General features: G+C 39.4%; 1 protein-coding gene across 1 annotated transcript in view; it reads right to left on the bottom strand.

Annotated features, from left to right (window-relative positions):
* The window catches only part of LARS2 (leucyl-tRNA synthetase 2, mitochondrial), a 362,372-nt gene that overhangs the window by 229,862 nt on the left and 109,476 nt on the right, over positions 1–23,034 (bottom strand). Inside the window, exon 4 of the mRNA XM_007951731.2 lies at positions 19,314–19,374. Coding sequence (XP_007949922.1) covers positions 19,314–19,374 — 61 coding nt within the window. The remainder of the gene's footprint in view (positions 1–19,313; positions 19,375–23,034) is intronic.

Genomic DNA, 23,034 nt, shown 5'->3' with positions numbered 1-23,034 from the left:
TTGGAGTGTTCTATAAATTCTAGAGATAAGTCCTTTGTCAGATATGTTATTACCAAATATTTTTTCCCAATCTGTAGGTTCTCTTTTGACAAAGATGTCTCTTTGAAGACTAAGGTGTGCCTAACCCAACCCATGTTTTCAATCGCCTCATCTGCATGTGAAAAGTGGACAATGAATAAGGAAGACTGAAGAAGAGTTGATGCTTTTGAGTTGTTATGTTGGCAAAGAATATCGAAAGTCTCATGGCCTACCAAAAGAACTAATAAGTCTATCCTGGAAGAAGTGCAGCTGGAATGCTCCTTGGAAGTGAGAATGGCCACACTTCATCTCCCCTACTTTGGTCATGTTGTGAGAAGGGATCATTTCCTGGAGAAGGATATCATGCTTGGTAAAGTGGTTGTTGTTGCTATGTGTCAACGAGTCAGACCGGACTCATAGCGGCCCCTCCTTGGGTTCCCGAGGCAGTATCACTACGGAAGTAGATTGCCCAATCTTCCTTCTGAGGCATGGCTGGTGGAGGGTCAGCAAAAAAGGGGAAGCCCCTCAAGGAGATGGACTGACACAGTGGCTGCAACAATAGGCTTAAGTATTATGAGGCTGGTGCAGGACTGGGCAGTGTTTTGTTACACATAGGGTCACTATGAGTCAGAGCCGACTCAGTGGCACCTATCAACAACAACATGTCATTGCTAGTTGCCTTCAAGTAAATTCTGACTAATGGTGACCCCATGCTGCAGGGCAGACTTGTTCCATAAGGTTTTACCAGTTGTGACCTTTAAAAGCAGATCACCAGGACCATCTTTCAAGATGCCTCATGGGTGGATTCAAACTGCCAACCTGTCCAGCTAGTAGTCTAGTGCTTAATGATTTCAGTCACCCAGGAAGTCCTTATTAAGGTAGTGGTAATTAAAGTTGTATGTCAACTTGGCTGGGCCTGGTTGAGTGGCTGGGCAGCTGGATGGAGTTATTCCTCATGATGAGACTGGCAATCAACTACATGGTGGGGTCTACCACAAGCAGCTCAGCAGCTGCTCTGGGTATGTGGTTTGCTTCCCATATATAAGAAGCAGCTTTGCGAATGGTCTCTAGCTTATGGCATGCTTGAACCCTGCATGTAGCCATGTCGTTGTTCAGTAGCCTACCATGCTCTGCCGACCTTGGGACTTGCAATGCACTTCAATTAATGGCCTGGCATGTGTTTGGTAACATGAGTGCCTTTTTACTTGTCAACCTTGGGCTTCTCAGCCTCAGCAGCCAATAGCTGTCTGAGTGAAAAAATGCCTCTAGTTTCAGTGAGCCAGGAGTAGGAGGCAGAGCTGGACCCCAAGATTAAGGGGTTTTCACCTAGCCCTTAAAGCCTGGCACTTTGAACATGGACTTAAAGCCTCCAAACTGTAAGAGAATAAACTCCTGTTCGTTAAGGCCATCCCATTTGTGGGATACTCTTGTCAGAGCGGCACTAGAAAACCAGAACAAAGGTATTCTAGTGGTGGCGTAGTGCCTAAGGCATTTGACTGCTAACCAGAAGGCTAGCGGTTCAAACTCACCAGCCACTCCTCAGAAAGAAGACTGGGGAATCTACTTCTGTAGTGATACCGCCTCGGAAACCCAAGGAGGGGTCGCTATGAGTTAGGTCCGACTCAACAACACATAACAACAATAACAGTTAATTATTTAAGGTGCAATAAGGAACACTGGTGGTACAACAGTTAAGCAGTCAGATGCTGACTGAAAGACTGGTGGTTTGAATCCACCCAGTGACCCTGTGGGGAAAGACCTGGTGATCTGTTCCCGTAAAGATTACAGCCTAGAAAACACTATGGGGCAGCTCTACTCTGTCACATGGGGACATTATGAGTTGGAATCAACTCAATATATCAGGAACCTAACAGTAACACTATTGTAATTACATTTAAAAAGAAAAATAAGAACTCTTATCTTTTAAATATATACTGATAAAGTTACATAATGCTTTAAGGCTTGCTTCAAAATAATTGGGGGGTGGGTGGTAGATGAAATAAAATTGGCCATGTAATAGAAATGGTTGAAGCTGGATGATGGGTGTCTTGGGATTTCCTAACTAGTTTCACTTTTTGAGTATAAGTTTGAAATTTTCCATAATAATAATAAATAAATAAATTACCCCCAAAGTAGAAGAGGCAGGAGAGAGAGAAGACAGGAAGAAAGAGAGGAAAAAGAAAGCAAGTAAGTGAAGGAAATGGGATGAGAGAGAATAAGGAGATTTCGGAAAGAGAAGGATGCAATGGTAGAAGATGGAAAGAAAGAGAAATATAAGTAAAGGGATCCGTGCAGATGGTGGGGATGCCACAAACCCCTCAGATGCCACCCAACTTCCTGGCAGGCTCTGCAGCACTGAGGGACAAAACTTGGAAGAGCTCAGTCAGGAAAGCCTGTCCCAGGAAAATTCCGACGGAGCACTGCTTAGCTGTGGTTCTGTCACTGCTGCTTTTATTCGCACACAGCTGTTTTCACTCTTCTGCAAAATACCTCCCTCTGCATCCTTCTTAGCTCACATAGCCTGGGGGGAAACGTGTGATGTCACATTTTCAGTTTATTCAGTGAAAAACCATCTTAGCGGACAAGTTCTGTGTTTCCCCTGGCATAGGAATTTAAATCTAATAAAAATGAGAGCAAATAAAAACTCACACATCTCCACAAGAAAGAAATTCAGAAAACAACTTTTGATTACTCCACTAGGGGAGAACAAGAAGAGTTAATCCAAACATCATTTATGGATGGAATTTAGTCCTGGAATATGCTTCTTTCTGGTTTTAATTTTTCAGTGGAATACGGTGTTTAAGAATTGCTTTGCAAGCACCACAAACAAATAAAGACTTCTGGAAAATTCCACAGGCATTACTTTGGATGCCATATGGTTTTTTACTTTTGATTGTTCTTCTTATACTTGGCTGATATTGAAGAAAACTCCTAGGCACCACTCCAAAAACAATTATCTAGACAATTCCTGATATAAATCAAATCCCAGAGGTCCATCTTGATCAAAATTCATAGTCAAGGCCTGGTCTGGAACCAGCCCAGGTCCAAGAGTAGTGGTGAGATTGTAGAAATCAACATCAGAGGCATCGCTGCCTCAATGGGCCATGTTAAATGACTTAGAAATTCTGTCATTTGTCATAAGGAACTCACAGAGTCATCCCCTTGGGCCAGTTCATAATCACCAAGGCCATAACCTGAGCCCATGAGTAGAATGCAGTCCACACCTTCTCCTTAGAAAGGCTGACAACTATTCCATAAAGTGCATGCTCCAAAAAGAAACATTTCTCAATCTCAATCTCTCTTATTACTGAGTTTGGAATTTTTATTTCCTCTTTACCTTCCCTCAGTAAATGTTTAGCTATTCAAATTCAGCTTTCAATTTCTTACTTTCTATCATCCTAAGGTGATAAAGCTGTTTGGGGAAAAATATCTGAAAAAGTAAAATATAGTGCTGTGCAAGAAGACATCATTTATTGTCATTCTGATAAACCAGAAATACATTAATTCCCAAAATGCCTACTTTCATTTTTTTATCTAGAGAATTTAAGGAGCTCTAGTGGTGCGGTCTCACCAGCTACTCCTTGGAAGGAAGATGGGGTAATCTACTTCCATAATGATACTGCCTCGGAAACCAAGGAGGGATTGCTATGAGTCGGGTCTGACTCGACACCACATAACAACAACAACAGTGGTGCGATGCCTAAAGCATTTGACTGCTAATCATAAAAGTTGGTGGTTCAAACCCACCAGCCACTCCACAGAAGGAAGACTGGGCAATCTACTTCCATAAAGATTTACCACTTCAGAAATCCAATGGGGGTCACCATGAGTCAGAATTGACTCAATGGCAGTGGGTTTGGTTTGGGTTGTTTAGGGAAGAAAGTGAGCCCTGGTGGCACAGTAGTTAAGAACTTGAACTTGGCTGCTAACCAAAAGATCAGTGATTTGAACCCACCAGCTGCTCTGTGGGAAAAAGATGTGGCAGTCTGCTTCCATAAAAGATTGTTGTTGTTGTTGTTGTTGTTGTTAGGTGCTGTCAAGTCAACTCCGACTCATAGCAACAGTGTGTACAAGAGAACGAAACACTGCCTGGTCCTGTGCCAGCCTCACAATCCTTGCTACACAAAGATTACAGTCTTGGAAATTCTATGGGGCAGTTCTACTCTGTCCTACAGGGTCACAATGAGTTAGAATCAATTTGATGGCAATGGGTATGGAAGAAGGATAAGAACGTGGCTCAAGAGCTGGACTATTACATTCCTACAGAGTGTCCCACCTAGGGAGAGGCAGGAAGGAACGGTTTTACGACCCAAGGTTCACAATTGGTTTTTTCCAACTGAGGGAAAGAGAGAACAATTCTGAGCCATCTTATTTTAAAATTATTCTGTGAATTGCCAGCTAGCCATATGCTGAATTATTTCATTTTTATGGGATTTTAGGAATGTTATTTGCAAAAGGTACAACAAAATATTCCTCTACTAAGCTACTTTGCATTTACCAAACAGATTGTACAGGTTTAATCAAAAAACACTTGTGGACTTCTGGGGAAGATGGCATCATGAACACATGCATCTAAACTCATTTCCATTACTCCATTGAAATGATCAACAGAACATAAAAATGGGAAGGTAAGAGGATTATATCGATACTGGAAATAACAGAAGGTGCCATCAACATGCCAGAAATGTCAAGACACTTCAGCAGAAAGGATCAGATTGAAGAAAAGTAATGTAAGCTTAACCTTATCTGCCCCTCCTAACAGGCTGCTTTCTTCAGAAGTGGCTCTGGCACCTCGTATGCAAAAGGGTTAAGTTTCAGAGGGGGCAGCAGACTACAGTGCAGATATGGAAAGCCCACAAATTGGATACCCTCTGCCCATGGAGGCTCAGCAGTATTTCAAAGAAGTCATGGTCAAAGAGTTATTTATGATGCCACAACCCATACCTAGGCAAAGATCAGACCAAAGAGAATTATGCTCCAGAAACAGTGGATTCTACAAATCCATACAGAAATAAATTATGCAAGAGGAAATGATGCAGAGACTACAATTATTACATCTTCCACTCCACTCCCTGTAGGCTACTGGATCTTGAAATTGATATGCTAGCCTACATCACTTGGTAAACAGGGGAACAATGCACAAGGTCTCTATGAAAAGATTCCAAAACAAACAAGGACAACACAGCACTCCAAACTTGTGAAAAAGATTACAGGAAACAAAAACAAAGCTTCAAGAGCATCTCCTGTGTTCTCAAGAACTGTTATGAACATATATGGGATATGAGATAAGATAGCAAAATAAGAAGAAGAAAAAAAAAAAAAAAAAAAGGAAGAAGAAGACATCTGGCCGAGAGGCATGAGAAAGAAAATAGGAAGCAAATGTGATAAAGGAAAATAACACTAATTCTAAAAATGCAATACCCAAAATACTATTTGCATTAAACAACAACAACAAAAAAAAAAACAGACAAAGCAACATCAATTCTATGGAAAATGGAATCAGTCATGTGGAAAGCAAACATGAGAATTCTTTGAGAAGAGAGAAAAACAAAGAGAACAAAATCATGAGGAGATGGTGGTAACAATCTACATGTGATTGAAGTACAAAGAACTATACACACAAAGATGATTGGCTGTAAAACCAGGTAAAATCTAAATAACATCTGTAGTCTATTTAATAGTATTGATCAATGTCAATTTTCTAGTTTTGGTATTGTATTATAGTTCTATAGGATGTTATCCTTGGGGAAGCTGGGAAAAGAGTACATGTGATTTTGCCATACTATCTTCTGAGTTTATAATTATTATTTAAAAAAAAAAAAAAAAAAAAAGACAACAGATCAAGTCTACTACACAGATCTGAATTAAAAAGATAATGAACAAAGAATCCAGTAAGTTGTTGCTCATAGATGAAAACAACAGAAAGTCGCTCTCAGTTATGAAAATAATATATGATGTCAGAGGATTCAAAGCATAAGTTAAAATGAAATTTTAAAAATTTTCAAAAATTAAAATTTTAGAAATGGGCAGTCACACTCTAAAAGGTCTGCTGATGAGTACTCAACCTATTAAAAGAGCATTACATTTATAATTATTATAAATATGATTTTAAAACTGAAAACAAACACCAAACATCATGATTGAAAAATGATATATGATCAAGAAAATTACAATATGATAATAAATTAGGCAATATTTAAAAAAAAAACAAAAAACTGCAAAACAGGTTTATAAAGTGGGAAGTGCAACTACCCACTAATTTCCTTATCTTATATAGAAAATAGTGACTCTGTATATTCCTTCTATCTTCTGATGCTTCCTAGCTCATTCAATATTTTGCCCATAGAGTTCTTTGATATTGTAATTTGAGCCTTAATTTTGTCTTCAGTTCTTTCAGGTTGAGAAATGCCAAGCATGTGCCTCTCTTTGTTTTTCTAATTCCAGATCTTTGTGCATTTCATTATAACACTTTACTTTGTCTTCTCCAGCTGCCCTCTGAAATCTGTTCAGCTCTTTTTCTTCATCATTTCTTCCCTTTGCTTTAGCTGCTCTTAGTTCAAGAGCAAGGTTCAGAGTCCATTCGGACATCCATTTTGCTCTTTTCCTCCTTTCTTGTCTTTTTAATGACCTTTTGTTTTTTTCACATAGGATGTATCCTTGATGTATCCCACAACTCACCTGGTCTTCAGTTGTTAGCATTCAATGTGTTAAACGTGTGCTTGAGATGGTCTCTTAATTCAGGTAGGATATATTCAAGGTTGCACTTTGGCTCATGTGGGACTTGTTTTAATTTTATTCAGCTTCAACTAGAACTTGCATATGAGAAACTGATAGTCTGTTCCACAGGTGGTCTGTGGCCTTCTTCTGACTGATGATTTTGAATTCTCCATCATCTCTTTCCACAGATGTAGTCGATTCAATTTCTATGTATTCCATTCAGAGAGGTCCATGTTACCAGAGTCTCTGTTTATTTTGCTGAAAAAGGTATTTGCAATCAATAAATCATTGGTCTTACAAAATTCCATCATGTGATCCCTGGCATCATTTCTATCACCAGGGTCATATTTTCCAACTCTTGATGACTTGTCTTGTTTCCAACTTTTTGCATTCCAATCACCAGTAATTATCAATACATCTTGATTGCATGTTTCATCAGTTTTAGACTGCAGAAGTTGATAAAAATCTTCAATTTCTTCATCTTTGGCTTTGGTGGTTGGGACATAAATTTGAATAGTAGTAGTATTAACTGGTTTTCCTTGTAGGTGTATGGATATTATCCTATAACTGACAGCACTGTACTTCAGTATGGATCTTGAAATGTTCTTTTTATGATGAATGTGATGCCATTCTTCTTCAATTTGTTATTCCTGGAATAGTATACTATGCTTATCCAATTCAAAAAGGGCCAATTCCAATCTATTTCAGCTCAATAATGTGTAGGATGTTGATCTATTTCATTTTTGATGACTTCAAATTTTCCATGGTTCATATTTTATTTATTCCATGTTCCAATTATTAATGGATGTTTGCAGCTGTTTCTTCTCATTTTGAGATGTGAGAAATCAGCAATTAAGGTCCTGAAAGCTTTACTCCATCCATGTCATTAAGGTCAGTGTCTACTTTGGTTAATGTTCAACCATTTTAGGAGGTAGCATATGATCAAGAACTATTGGGACTGAAGGAAGAAGTCCAAGCTACACTGAAGGAAGTGGTGGAAAACAAGACTCCAGGAATTGATGGACTAGCAAATGAGATGTTTCAGTAAATGAATGTAACTCTGGAAGTGCTCACTTGTCTATGCCAAGAAATTTGGAATATAGCTACCAATCCAATCGACTGGAAGAGATCCATGTTTGTGCCCATTCTAAATACAAGTGATCAAAGAGAATACAGAAGTTATCAAACAATATCATTAATATCAAGTAATGTAAGTAAAATTATGCTGAAGATAATTCAAGACCAGTAACAGCAGTACATCAACAGAGAACCATCAGAAGTTCAAGATGAATTTAGAAAAGGATTTAGAATAAGGAATATCATTGCTTCTGTCAGATGGATCTTGGCTGAAAGCACAGAATACCAGAAGGATGTTTACATGGGTTTTACTGACTATGTAAAGGTTTTCAACAGTGTGGATCATAACAAATTATGGGAAACACTGTAAAGAATGGGAATTCCAGAACGCTTAGTTATGCTCACATAAAACCTGTACATATACCAAGAGGCAGTTATTCAAACAGAACAAGGGGAATGTTTAGGTTACCTAGTGCCACTCTGACAGGAATATACCACAAATCGGATGGTTTGAACAGTTTATTCTCTAACAGTTTGGAGGCTTTAAGTCTAAGTTCAAAGTGCCAGGCTCTAGGGGCTGGGTGAAAGCCCCTCAACCTTGGGCTTCAGCTCTGCCTCCTGCTCCTGGTCCACTGAAGCTGGAGGCTTTTCTTCACTCAGACAGCTGCTAGGTGCTGAGGCTAACAAACCCAAGGTTGACAAGTAAAAAGGCATGGTCCCAATGTTACCAAAACACACGGCAGGTGATTAATTCAAGTCCATTGAAAATCCCAAGGTTGGCAGAGTGTGGCAGGCTGCTTACCAATGACAAGGCTACATGCAGGATTCAAGCATGCCATAAGCTAGAGACCATTCCCCAAGGCTTCTCTTATATACAACAAGCAGATCACATCCCTAAGGCAGCTACTCAACTGCTCAGAGTAGATTCCACCATGGAGTTGATTACCAGTTTCATCATGGGGAATACTACATCCACCTGCCCAGCCACTCAACCAGGCCCAGCCAAGTCGACACACAAATTTAACTACCACACATGGGTTTTTACTGACTATGCAAAAGCTTTCAACTGTGCAGATCATAACAAATTATGGGAAATACTGTAAAGAATGGGAATTCCAGAATACTTAGTTATGCTCATGTAAAACCTGTACATACACCAAGAGGCGGTCATTCAAACAGAACAAGGGGAGTCCATATGAAGAAAAATGCAGCATCAGGATTGGAGGAAGACTCATGAACAGCCTGCGATATGCAGATGACACAACCTTGCTTGCTATAAGCAAAGACTTGAAGCTCTTGCTGATGAAGATCAAAGACTGCCACCTTCAATATGGATTACCCCTCAACATAAAGAAAACAAAAGTCCTTACAACTGAACCAATAAGCAGCATTATGACAAAGGGAGAAAACACTGATGTTGTCACAGATTTCATTTTACTTGGATCTACAATCAACTCCCATGGAAGCAGCAGTCAAAAAATCAAATGACATATTGCACTGGGAAAATGTGCGGCAAAAGACCTCTGTAAGGTATTCAAAAGCAAAGATGTCACCTTGAAGACTAAGAGGCGCCTGACCAAGTCACGGTATTTTCAATCACCTCATGTGCATGCAAAAGCTGGACAATGAATAAAGAAGACCAAAGAAGAATTGAAGCATTTGAATTATGGTGAATTATGGCCAAGAATACTGAATATACCATGGGCTGCCAGAATGAACAAATCTGTCTTGGAAGATACACAGCCAGAATGCTCCATAAAAGTGAGGATGGCAAGACTTTGTCTCATATACTTGGGACATATTATCAGGAGGAACCAGTCCCTGGAGAAGGACATCACACTTTGTGAAGTAGAGAGTCAGTGAGAAGGAGGAAGACCCTCAATGAAATAGATTGACAAGTGGCTGCAACAATGGGCTCAAGCACAGCAACGACTGTGAGGCTGGCACAGGGCCAGGCAGTGTTTCATTCTGTTGTATGTGGGGTCGCTATGAGTTGGAACCAACTCCATGGCACCCAACAACAACATATATATAAAGGGAGCTCTGGTGGTATAGTGCCTAAGGCATTTGACTGCTAACCAAAAGGCTGGCGGTTCAAACCCACCAGCCACTCCTCGGAAGGAAGACTAGGCAATCTACTTCTGTAGAGATACCACCTTGGAAACCCAAGTAGGGGTCACTATAAGTATATAAATACTTGCATAGATATATTTATTTATTTACATATATATGTGTGTGTGTGTGTGTGTGTGTGTGTATAAAGCAAGAAAAAGATACTGTTTTATTTTTTTATGTTGATACTAAACATGTGTTTAAAGAGAAAAAGAACCTTATTTGAAAATAATTTATATTTTTTTCAAATCTCCAGAGGAAAAACAAACAAAATCTAAAATGCAAGTTGTCCTTTAATATATCTATCTGTGTTTGTGTCTCTATGTGCCTTATCTTCCAACACACACTCTTAACTGTAACCATCCTAACATCAATTGCAAATGTAGTTCTTACTCTGATCCTAATCACCCAGAGCTAGGTCAGACACCAGAAGTCAAATGACACAGTCCTCCAGATTGCCAAATCTGGGCAAGAAGGCAGATGCCAGGAATAAGTTTGCAGGTCCTCACTGAAACTTCTGACCATTTGGCTACAAATTACCCCCTTGGGTTTGGTAATTCACTAGAATAAGTCACAAAATCCAGGAACCACTGTACTTAGGATTACAATTTTATTATAGCACAAAGGATACAAATGAAGGGACACATAGGATGAAGTCTGGGAGAATCCCCAGCATGCTGCTTCCATGATCCAGAAATGGACGTACCATCCTCCCAAGCACTGATGTTTTTCACCAACCAGGAAGCTTACCAAGCGTCAGTGTTTTATTTTTACTGGATTTTCATTACATAGGCATCACTGATTGAATCCTTACCCAAGGTTGAACTCAACCTCCAGGCCCTATCCCCTGAGGTTGAGCTAATATCATGTGGTGGGTTTTTCTGGCCTGGCCAGTCCCCATCCAAGAGTCATCTCATTAGGCAACTACACACCTAATCAGGTGTGATCAGAAAACAAAGATACTCCAGTTGCTCAATTTCTAATTAAAATTGGAAAGAGTGAGAGGTTACCTCCCAGGAACAAAAGACAGAGATCAAATTCTTTGGTAAAGGTAATTGTATATCCTATACCATTAAAAAAAAAAAAAAAAAAAGACCGTATAAAATTGTGCCTAAAAAAGTCTAATTAGAAAATAACTACTAGCTATGGAAATAAATGCAAACAGCTTATACTTTCCTATTAAAGACAAAGACTCCTGATTGGCCAAAAGGAGGTTATCCCTTGTTCTGAAAAGAATTGATATTATTTTAAATCTCCAGAGGAAAAACAAACAATAAAATCTAAAATGCAAGTTGTCATTTAATGGGTTATTGCCCATCTTTTAAATTTCTTAATTACTTATACCCAAAAATGATGATCCAAAAGAAGTACACAAAGAAAGAGTCAATAATGGTTGCAGAACAACCAGAATGGAAATAATGAAAATGTTGACACAATATAGAGTAAGTAACAAATGTCACTGACAGTATGTATAAACCCACTGCTATCAAGTTGATTCTGACTCAGCGATTCCCATAGGGTTTCCAAGGTTGTGAAACTTAACGGAAGCAGACTGCCTCATCTTTCTTCCATGGATCAGCAGTGTGTTCAAACCTTTGACCTTTTGATTACCAGCCAAATGCCTTACTACAGCGCCATTAGAGCTCCTGAACAATATGTATAGAAATTGGTAAACGGGAACCTAATTTTCACCAAAAACTCAATTAAAATATTACACACAGCCCCCCAAAAAAGGCTCAAGGTGTGAAAAAAAAGGGGGAAAAAACATACCAAGAAAACAGAAACATAAGAAAGTAGGGATGGTATTGTTAATCTCAAACAATGAGAATAAATTTTTGTTACCAAGTATTAAAACCAATTATAAAGCAACCAAGGCTTGAATCAGTTCAAAACAGTTCAGTTATGGCTGAGGAAGCAAAAACAGAAGAGATCTGATTTTTTTTAATTTCAGGGAACTGGAATGGTAATCAGAATGGGAAAAATATGGGTCCAAGCCCTGGGATGAGAAACTCAGGAGATGTGTAATGAGCCCTTTCAGGAGCCTGATGTGGGAGACTGGATTACTGGTAGGCAGGGTCAGCCACCATCTTTGGGCTGTGCACCACTGCTTCTGACTGCTCAGAAATCAATGGGCAAGAGATCTGGTTGCTTTGCAAAACTTACATTGCCCTAGTGCTCTAAGTGGGAGATTAACTTTATACCAGGCTTTGACCTGTACTTTTCCCCATCCATTTTAATGACCTTTTGCTTTACTTCATGGATGATGTTTTTGATGTCATCCCACAATTCCTCTGGTTTTTGGTCATTAGTGTTCAATGAATCAAATCTATTCTTTAGATGGTCTCTGAATTCAGGAGAGATATAATCAAGGTCATATTTTGTCTCCTGTGGACTTGTTGTTTTATTTGTCTTCAGCTTCAATTTGAACTTGCATATGAGCAGTTGATGGTCTGTTCCATAGTTAGCTCCTGGCCTTGTTTTGGCTGAAGATCAGGAAAAGAAGAAAAGACCAAAATGGATGTCAGAAGAGACTCTGAAACTTGCCTTTGAATGGAGAATAGCTAAAGTAAATGGAGGAATCGAAAGGATAAAAGAGCTGAACAGAAGATTTCAAAGAGCAGCTCAAGAAGACAAAGTCAATTATAATGAAATGTGCAAAGACTTGGAGTTAGAAAACCAAAAAGGAAGAACACACTTGGCATTTCTCAAGCTGAAAGAACTGAAGAAAAAATTCAAGCCTCAAGTTGCAATATTGAAAGATTCTATGGGCAAAATATTGAATGATGCAGGAAACACCAAAAGAAGATGGATGAAATACAGAGTCACTGTACCAAAAAGAAATGGTTGATATACATCCATTTCAGAAGGTGGCATATGATCAAGGACCAATGGTACTGAAGGAAGAAATTGAAGCTGCACTGAAGGAACTGGTGAAGAATAAGGCTCCAGGAATTGACTGAATACCCATTAAGATGTTTCAACAAACAGATGCCCCTCTGGAGGCACTCACTCAGCTATGCCAAGAGATTTGGAAGACAGCTACCTGGCCAACTCACTGAAAGAGATCCTTACTTGGACCCATTCCAAAGAAAGGTGGTCCCACAGAATGTGGAAATTGTCAAACAATATCACTAATATCACACACAAGTAAAATGTTACTAAAGATAATTAAAAAACAGTTGCAGCAGTATATTGACAGAGAACTTCCAAAAATGCAAGCTGGATTCAGAAGAGGATGTGGAATGAGGGATATCATTGCTGATGTCAGATGTGGATCTTGGCTGAAAGCAAATACAAGAAACATGTTTACTTGTGTTTTATTGACTATGCAAAACCATTTGACTGTGTGGATCATAACAAATTATGGATAACATTGAGAAGAATGGGAATTCCAGGACACTTAATTTGTACTCACGAGGAACCAGTATGTAGACCAAGAGGCTGTTGTTCAAACAGAACAAAGAGATACTGCATGGTTTAAAATCAGGAAGGGAGTAGGTCAGGATTGTATCCTTTCACCACACTTATTCAATCTGTATGCTGAACAGATAATCAAAGAAGCTGGACTATATGAAGAAGAGTGTGGCATCAGGATTGAAGGAAGACTCATTAACAACCTGCGATATGCAGATGACACAACTTTGCTTGTTGAAAGTGAGGATGACTTGAAGCACTTACTGATGAAGATTAAAGACTACAGTCTGCAGTATGGATTATACCTTAACATAAAGAAAACAAAAGTCCTCACAATTGGACCAACAAGCAGCATCACAATAAATGGAGAAAAGATTGAAGTTGTCAAAGATTTCATATTGCTTGGTTCCACAATCAACACCAATGTAAGTAGCAATCAAGAAATCAGACAACGTATTGCACTGGGCAAATCTGCTGCAAAAGACCTCTTCAAAGTGCCGAAGAGCAAAGATGTCTCTTTGAAGACTAAGGTGCACCTAACTCAAGCTATGGTATTTTCAATCACCTCATATGCATGTTAAAGCTGGACTATGAATAAAAAAGACCTAAGAAGAGTTGATGCTTTTGAGTTGTGGTGTTGGTGAAGAATATTGAAAGTACCAATGGACTGCCAGAAGAACTAACAAATCTGTCCTGGAAGAAGCATACCCTGAATGCTCTTTGGAGGTGAGAATGACCAGCCTTGTCTCACCTACTTTGGTCATGTTGTCAGAAGGGACCATTCTCTGGAGAAGGATATCATGCTTGGTAAAGTGGAGGGTGAGTGACAAAGGGGAAGACCCTCAAAGAGATGAACTGACACAATGGCTGCAATGATGGGCTCAGGTGTAGCAGGGATTGTGAGGCTGGCACAGGACTGGGCAGTGTTTTGTTCTGCTGTACACAGTGTCACTATGAGACGGTGCCAACTTGACGGCACCTAACAACAACAACAATGATTTCCCCATCCTGGCTATCATTCCAGTGTAACAAAACTTTGGTTCTGTTCCAGTTTTGCTTCCTCAGCCATGACTGAAACTGGAAGAGCTGGTTTGAAGCCCTGAGACTAATTGTAATTAAAAATACAATGAAACCTGTGAGAGCAAGAACTCAATGGGCTACTACCTTATTTTTCTGGATCTCACAAGTTTTTGACCTTAGACAGGGTACAGACTTATTACTTCTGTATTGCTCTCTATCAGTGGAAAATATTTTAGTTTTCCTTCTCTGATAGGTTTCTGCCTTACACAAGTTCCAGCTTTCATAGGTTTTACTATACTAAAATAATTCCAGATAAGTTCAATATGAAAATTAAAGAAAATATAAATGTATTTATCTTATCTCAGAGAAGGCTTTTCCCAGTACTTATCTGTGTGGTAATATTTTTTTTTTTCCTTTTCTTTTCTTTTTTTTTTTAAATTTTTATTTATTTATTTATTTAATTGTGATTTGGGTGGAGATTTACAGAGCAAATTCACTTTTCATACAGCAGTTCACATATACTTTGTCTCATGTCATTGACCACAGTTTACCACAATGCAACAGCTCCCCTCCCACCTCCTCCCCATAGTTACCTCTTCCCAGTGTCCATCCCTCCATACTCTCCTGCACCCTGAGCTGTCTCCCTGTGCATAAGCAGCCCTTCCTTCTCCCATGATTGTTCTCTCCAGGGCATGTGTCTACTTGAGGTAAATGTTTAACTCACATGCCTATACTTTGTTTGGCTGGAAACCACAGGTGTGGGTTCAATTCCAGACCTGAAGGGTAGCTAGGGGCCATAGTCTCAGTGGTTCCACCAGGCTCTATTGGACCAGCAAACCTGGTTCCCACCTTCTTTTATTTTTCCCTCCAAATGATTTTGAGTTTTGTTCCACATTGTTCTCCCTCTCTATCCAGGATCTCCTACATCCCCTCCAAGTGGATGACAGTGGTAGCCGGGCACCATCTAGTTCTTCTGGTCTCATAGTTGTACTGTGTGGTAATATTAAACCCACTATAAACAAAATGTAAAGCAAATGACAAACTGAGGAAAAGGGTTTGGAAGAAAACAAAAAATCATGAAGAAAAGAAGAAACACTATGGGTAAATAGGTAGACAGGCTCAATGATCAGGTATGTCTAAGCAAAAGACAGGCTCAATGATCAGGTATAATAACTTCTTTGCAATAGCCAACCACCCTGAGGGAGCAAGCAGTTGGACCTGTGGGCTCGGGACCATGGTTGCAGGGGACATCGAGCTCAATTGTCGTAACATACTACACAAAAACATTGTTCTACATCCTACTTTGGTGAGTAGTGACTAGGGTCTTAAAAGCTTGCAAGTGGCCATCTAGATGCAACGATAGGTCTCTCTTCATCCAGAGCAAAGAAGAATGAAGAAAAACAAAGACATATGGAAACAATTAGTCCAAGGGACTAACAGACCATGTGATCCTCAGCCTATATGATCATGAGACCAGAAGAACTAGATGGGGCCCGGCTACCACTGTCAACCACTCAGAGGGGGAGTGGTGCAGGAGATCCTGGATAGAGTGGTAGAATAATGTGGAACAAATTCAAAATCATAAAAAAATAAAACCAGGTTTACTGGTCTGATGAAGCCTGGTGAGACCCCCAAGACTATGGCTCCTAGTTACCCTTCAGGTCTATAATTGAACTCACTCCTGTGGCTTCCAGCCAAACAACAAACAAGCATATACATTTACATCAGGTGAACATTTACATACACTCCTTAGAGCCATCAATCTTGGGAGAACAGAAGGGCAATGTTTGCACAGAAAGATACCTTGGGGGGCAGGAATGCACAGGAAAGAAGGACACAGGGAAGAGGTAACTACAGGGAGGAAGTGGGAAGAGAGCTGTTACATTGTTGGGAATTGCAGTCGATGTCATGAAACAAAATGGGTATGAACTGATATATGGAGAATGAATTTGCTTTTAAACTTTCACCCAAATCACGTAAAATTAAAAGAACAAACATCCCTTACTTAAATGGGCATAAGACATGATTAGGAGTTCTTGTAGTGTAGTGCCTAAGGCACTTGACTGCTAACCAGAAGGCTGGTGGTTCAAACCCACCAGCCACTCCTCGGAAGGAAGATGAGGCAATCTACTTCCATAGTGATACTGCCTGGGAAACCCAAATAGAGGTCACTATGAGTTGGGTCCGACTCAAAGGCACATAACAACAACAACAAAGACATGATTAGATCATTAACACACACTCCAAATTCAAACATTCAATAAACACATAAAAAATTTCAACATCACTGATAACAGGAAAAATACTAATGGAAAGAATTGTATAATAACTTGTCTAGGTAAAGATGTTGTGCAACAGGCTATGTCAGACACTGCTGTGGGAATGTAAATTCATATAGCATTTATGGAGGATAATTTGCAATAACAATTAACAACCCTTAAAGTTGTTCATGGCTTTTTGAAAATTCTTATTAAGAAAATAATAAAATATATACACTAAGATTTCTGCCCCAAATGTGGGGGCTAGCACAGGAGTCATAAACTGGCCACTGGATTAGAAACCCAGCCCTGCTACTTGGGTGACCAGCAATAAAATGGTATCAATAAAAGTACTTACCTTTCAGGGCCTCCTAGGGCTCCAAAATGAAAATTATGCATCTGCCGGGTATTACTCAGTTCTCTCTGCCTTAGATAGTATTTCATTACGTATCAGCTATTTTCTCCTGGCCCGTGGTACGTGCTCAATAACTATTAGACAGTGGTAGCAGGAGTGTATCTTTATCTACAACCTTGCAATACAGGTTCAACAATCCTTATCTGAAAACTTGCAGCCAAATGTGTTTCACAATTAAGAACATTTTGGAATTAAAAGATCATAACCATGCAATTATCCAACTAGTCTGGGAGTACCTACCCACTGCCACCTAGCTAGTTCCAACTCATAGTGACCCTATAGGATAGAATAGAACTGTCCTGCAGGGTTTCCAAGGCTGTAAATCTGTATAAAAGCAGACTGCCATATCTTTCTCCAGTGGAGCTGCTGGTGGGTTTGAACTGCCAACCTCTCAGTTAACAGTCAAGCATTTAACCACTGTTTATCAGGGCTCCTCCTAGTCTGGGACAGTGTCTGGTAATCGACCTCTTTATTCTTAAATTAAAACATAAAGAATATTCATTGAAAGTGAGAGAAACTTCAGTTCAGGTCAGGTTTTGTAGTCAAATGAGTTATGAAAAAAGTTTTAGTTTTCAGAGCTTTCTGGACTTCAGATTTGCCTGGCAGGGATTGAGAACTTGAATTTATAACAGAGAAATATTAGAATCTACCTAAATGTATAACAAAGAAAGGACAGGATACATAAGTTATGATGTATTCATAAGATGGAAAACTATACACAGTTATAAAAAGTCACTTTTTCAAAGAACATTTACTGAAATGGGGAAATGTTCATGAACAGTGGATAAAAAGAAGCAAGATAAAAATCTATGTGTTATGAAATTCATAAAAGTAAATGATATAGATGTTTACAATTCCAGAATTAAAAACTGCAAGGAACCCATAACAGGATATTAAATTAGTCACAATGATTTATGTTCTTTTTTATGTTTTTCTGTATTTTCTAATCATCTTTGATAATCAGGAAAATAATCCAATAATTTTCAAAATCAGAACTAGGCTACTTTTCATCCTAGGGGGCTAATGAGTTCATCTTTGTCCTCGAGGAGTCTACAATCTCATCTGTGAAAGTCTCAAGGCATTACTCAGTTCTCCCTGCCTTAAGTTGTATTCATTATGTAGAAGCTGTTCTCTCCTGGAGCATCAGGACACCTTGACCCAGGGCACAAGGGCTTTTTTACACACTCTGCTAAATGAAACACTGGTGACCTTGCAAGTCAGTGGTCAAAATGGCATTGGTGGGGCAACTGGAACTTAATTCAGTCCATGTCTTTTTATTATGAAGCGAAAGAGAGACAAAAAGAAAACAGGACTGTTGAAATGAGTTTGCCTTTCTTTTTCACTGTTACTCGTCAAACCTCAATCATTTCAGAAATTGTTGGGGGAAGAGGAGCGGTTGTTTAAGTTTGTTCCAGGTACTTTGCTTAAGTAAAAAGATGTCTCCTTGAAAGGCACATGAAATCTTAGTCATTTTGTGGAGTAAATAGGATACTAAGAGAAATGATGACATCGGAAGGGGTACTTCATGGAAGGGAAAAGTAAGAGTTCATCTTACCTAAAGGCCACTCATCCTAAGGATTGGGACTTTGGCAAGAGCTCTGCGGCCTTTGTTTCACGTTCAGTGTGAATGTTCTTCACATCCAAGCAGACTGGTTTAATATATAGTTGTAGAGATTCGTTCCTAACTTAGAACAAAAGGTAAATGTTCAACCAACCTAACACCTAATCACCTGAAAGGACCAGATGGGTGATATTTAATCACTTTTATACAAATTAAAATAGTCTTTTTTTTTTTTTACCACATTACTGAGAACAGAAGAATTCTTCTTGCAAAGCTTTTGCAAGTATGAAGTTAATCCTTAGTTGAATCCTAAAGAAAATTACTTGTCTGTAGGCAAATTATCCACTCAAACACTATTTGTGGAGTTAATCTCCCTCTCCTGCTTCCTGTCTTCCTCCTTTCTCTTCTCCCAACCTAAAGAAGAGGAGCAGAAAGTAAATGTACACAGATCTCTGTGCAGTCAGAGCCTTCCTTAATGTTATTGAAGGAGCTCTGGTGGGACTGTGGTTAAAGCATTGGGCTGCTAACCTAAAGATTAGCAGTTTGAACCCATCAGCCACTCCACAGGAGAAAGATGAAGCAGTCTGCTTCCATAAAGATTTCTAGCCTTGGAAATACAACAGGACAGTTCTATTCTGACCTATAGGGTCGCTATGAGTTGGAAAGTTGATGGCAGTGGGTTTTTAATGTAATGGACTTGCACGAAAAAGGGTCACCTTACCCGATCCCAGCTGAAACACAGGCCCAGTCGATCAAGTTGTTTCCTCATATGTTTAATATTACTAGAAAACAAAGGAAGAAAGTTTGGTTTTTAGAAGGTGGGGGAGCCATAAACAAATTATACTTTGAAGATGTGATGAGAACCTGGTAAAGTCTAGAGTATTCAAAAGAGGGAGCTAAGTGTTATTTTTCCAGGCAGAAAACTTAAATAAACAATTAAGAATCAGTGAAAATACCAATGTACAGTAAGATATGATCATTTGGACACATATAGAATCCATAAGAAACTATATTAGTCTTTGGTCCCAGGGACTGGCCCTTCCTCTAGCCATTCAGATAGGCAACCCCTTTGACACACGCACTCTTGGCCCATCAATATATGTATAATCTGCACAAATTCAAAAGGAAAACTTTAATGTACCAATTAGGGGACTCCAAAAGAAACTGCATAGTGTTTAATCAATCAAAGCCTACCATTGAAGGAGAAGTGAGTTAATCAACGTATAATATAATATGGAATAAGGAAACCAATCATTCTTTTTTTTAAGAAAAAAGACTAATACCACTCAGCCATAAAGAGGAATTAAGTCCTAATACATGCTGCAACATGGCTGAATCTTGAGGTTATTACGCTGAGGGAAATAGGTCAATCACAAAAGGACAAATATTGCATGATCTCACTTATATGAAATGACAATAATAGGCAAACAGACAGAAATCAACATTTATTAGTGATTATCAGGGGCAAGGGAGAAGAGAGATATCCACTGTTTGGGAGGTAGTGACTTTCTGTTTATGGTTAAGGGATATTCAGCATCAATTAAGGGAAATGGTTATACAACATGATTAATGTATTTGCTATCATGGAGCTATAAAACAAACAGAATTAAAAGGCAGATGCTGGGTTATATTTATTTCTATTTAAAAAAATGAAGAAAAAAAAAAAGGTAGTTGCTGATACTGCCTATGTACAACCAAATATTTCATGGTATTTATTTTCTTACTTCAGAAGGTTAGGGTCATAGTTTAATGGGACATTCCAAACAAAAGTCCTAATATTTATTCCAGTGCTTCTGTTCTACCTCCTGGTTTGCTGTGTAGTGCCTTGGATCTTAAAAGCTTACAAGCAGCCATCCAAAGTACACAATTTATCTCTATTCACCTGGAGCAGCAGAGGAAGGAGAGTTAGGAATTAAAGAAGCAACTGGAATAAGTGTCCAACTGCCTCCATAAATAACTGCCTCCTTTGCCAGAAGACCAGAAGAACTGGATGGTGCCTGGCGACCATTACTGAATGATTTGATCAAAGATGCTATAGAAGAATCTTAATGAAAGGTAGATGTTGTTGTTGTATGCTGTTGAGTCTTCTCCGACTCATAGCAACCTTATGTACAATAGAACTAAACACTGCTGAGTCCTGTGACAGCCTCACAATCCCTACTATACCTGAGACCATCGCTGCAGCCACCCTGTCAATCCATCTTGTTGAGAGCCTTCCTCTCTTTAGTTGACCCTCCACTTTACCAAGCATGACATCCTTCTCCAGAGAATGGTCATTTCCGACATGACCAAAGTAGGTGAGACAAAGTCTGGCCATTCTTGCTCCTGCACTTCCTCCAGGACAGATGTTAGTTCTTTTAGCAGTCCATGATATTTTCAGCATTTTTTGCCAACACCACAACTCAAAACATCAACTCTTCTTTACTCTTCCTTATTCATTGTCCAGCTCCCACGTGCATACGAGGTGACTGAAAATACCATGGCTTGGGTTAGGTGCATCTTAGTGTTCAAGGAGATACATTTGCTCTTCAGCACTTGAAAAAGGTCTCTTGCAACAGATTTGCCCTGTGCAATATGTCTTTTGATGTCTTGACTGCTGCTTCCATTGGTGTTGATTACAGAACCAAGCAATATGGAGTCCTTGACAAATTCAATCTTTTCTCCATTCATCATGATGCTGCTTATTGGTCCAGTTGTAAGGATTTTTGTTTTCTTTATATAGAGGTGTAATCCACACTGCAGACTGTAGTGTTTAATTTTCATGAGCGAGTGCTCCAAGTCATCACAACTTTCAGCAACCAAAGTTGTGTCATCTGCATATCACAGGCTGTTAATGAATCTTCCTTCAATTCTGATGCCACGTTCTTCTTCATATAGTTCACTTTCTCAGATTATTTGCTCAGCATACAGACTGAATAAGTATCGTGAAAGGAAACAACCATGATGCACCCCCTTCCTGATTTTAAACCATGTAGTATCCCCTTGTGCTGTTCCAACAACAGCCTCCTGTTCTGTGTACAGGTTCCTCATGAATACAATCACGAGTTCTGGAATTCCCATTCTTTTCAATGTTATCCACAATTTGTTATGATCCACACAATCAAATGTCTTTGCATAGTCAATAAAACACAAGTAAACATCTTTCTGGTTGTGTTAGACTGGGTTCTCTAGAGAAATAAAAACCAGTAAAGCTTATATGTATATGTATATATAGAGAGAAATTTATCTTAGGAAAATGGCTCACACATTTATAGAAACTGGCAAGTCCAAAGTTCCTGTATCAAATGTCAAGCTGGAGGCTTTTCCTGGCTCTTGCAACCACAGGGGCTGAGAAGCTCAAGGCTGGCAGGCAGTACACCAGCTGTTGACTCCAACGAATGATGAATCCAAGATCTCCAGGCTGAATGGTGGACTGTTCACTCACGGACAGTTGTAGGCAGCATAACAGAATCTCAATCCACAGAAGAATGTCTCTCTTCCCAGGATGTCCTTGGATATACTGGAAGCAGGCCACACCCCTAAGAAAACTCCCCTTCAACAGACTGGCCACTCAGAACATAGTCATCTGATCCCATCATGGGAACAACCACACCACAACAGCTCAAACCACCCAGAATTGTGGTCCAGCCAAGCTGACACACAGCTCCAACTATCACACTGGTATTCCTTGCTTTGAGCCAAGATCTATCTGACATCAGCTATGAGAGCCCTCGCTCCACATCCTTTTCTGAATCCAGCTTGCATTTCTGGAAGTTCTCTGTCAACATACTATTGCAACCATTTTTGAATTATCTTCAGTAACATTTTACTTGTGTGTGATATCAATGATATTGTTTGATAATTTCCACATTCTATGGGATCACATTTCTTTGGAATGGGTACAAATACGGATCTCTTTCAGTGAGTTGGCCAGGTAGCTGTCTTCCAAATCTCTTGGCATAGCCAAGTGAGTGCCTCCACTGGGGCATCTGTTTGTTGAAACATCTCAATGGGTGTTCATTCTGTCAATTCCTGGAGCCTTGTTTTTCACCAATTCCTTTAGTGCAGCTTTGACTTCTTCCTTCAATATCACTGGTTCTTGAATCATATGCCACCTCCTGAAATGGATGATCATCTACCAATTCTTTTTGGTATAGTGACTCTGTGTATTCCATCCACCTTTTTTTTTTTTTAATTTTATTTTGATTTGGGTGAAGATTTACAGCATAAATTCACCTTTCATACAGCAGTTCACATAATATACTTTGTGTCATGTCATTGACCAAAATTTACAGTGCAACAGCTTCCCTCCCACTTCCTCCCCATAGTTACCTCTTCCCAGTGTCCATCCCTCCATACTCTTCTGCGCCCTGAACTGTCTCCCTGTGTATAAGCAGCCCTTCCTTCTCCCATGATTGTTCTCTCCAGGGCGTGTGTCTACTTGAGGTAAATGTTTAATTCAC

Source organism: Orycteropus afer, unplaced genomic scaffold, assembly GCF_000298275.1.
Source record: "Orycteropus afer afer isolate SDZICR_OR568_19922 unplaced genomic scaffold, OryAfe1.0 scaffold00311, whole genome shotgun sequence".
Lineage (NCBI taxonomy): Eukaryota > Metazoa > Chordata > Mammalia > Tubulidentata > Orycteropodidae > Orycteropus > Orycteropus afer.
Note: the sequence above shows the minus strand (reverse complement) of the source record. Positions and strands in the feature narration are given on the sequence as shown.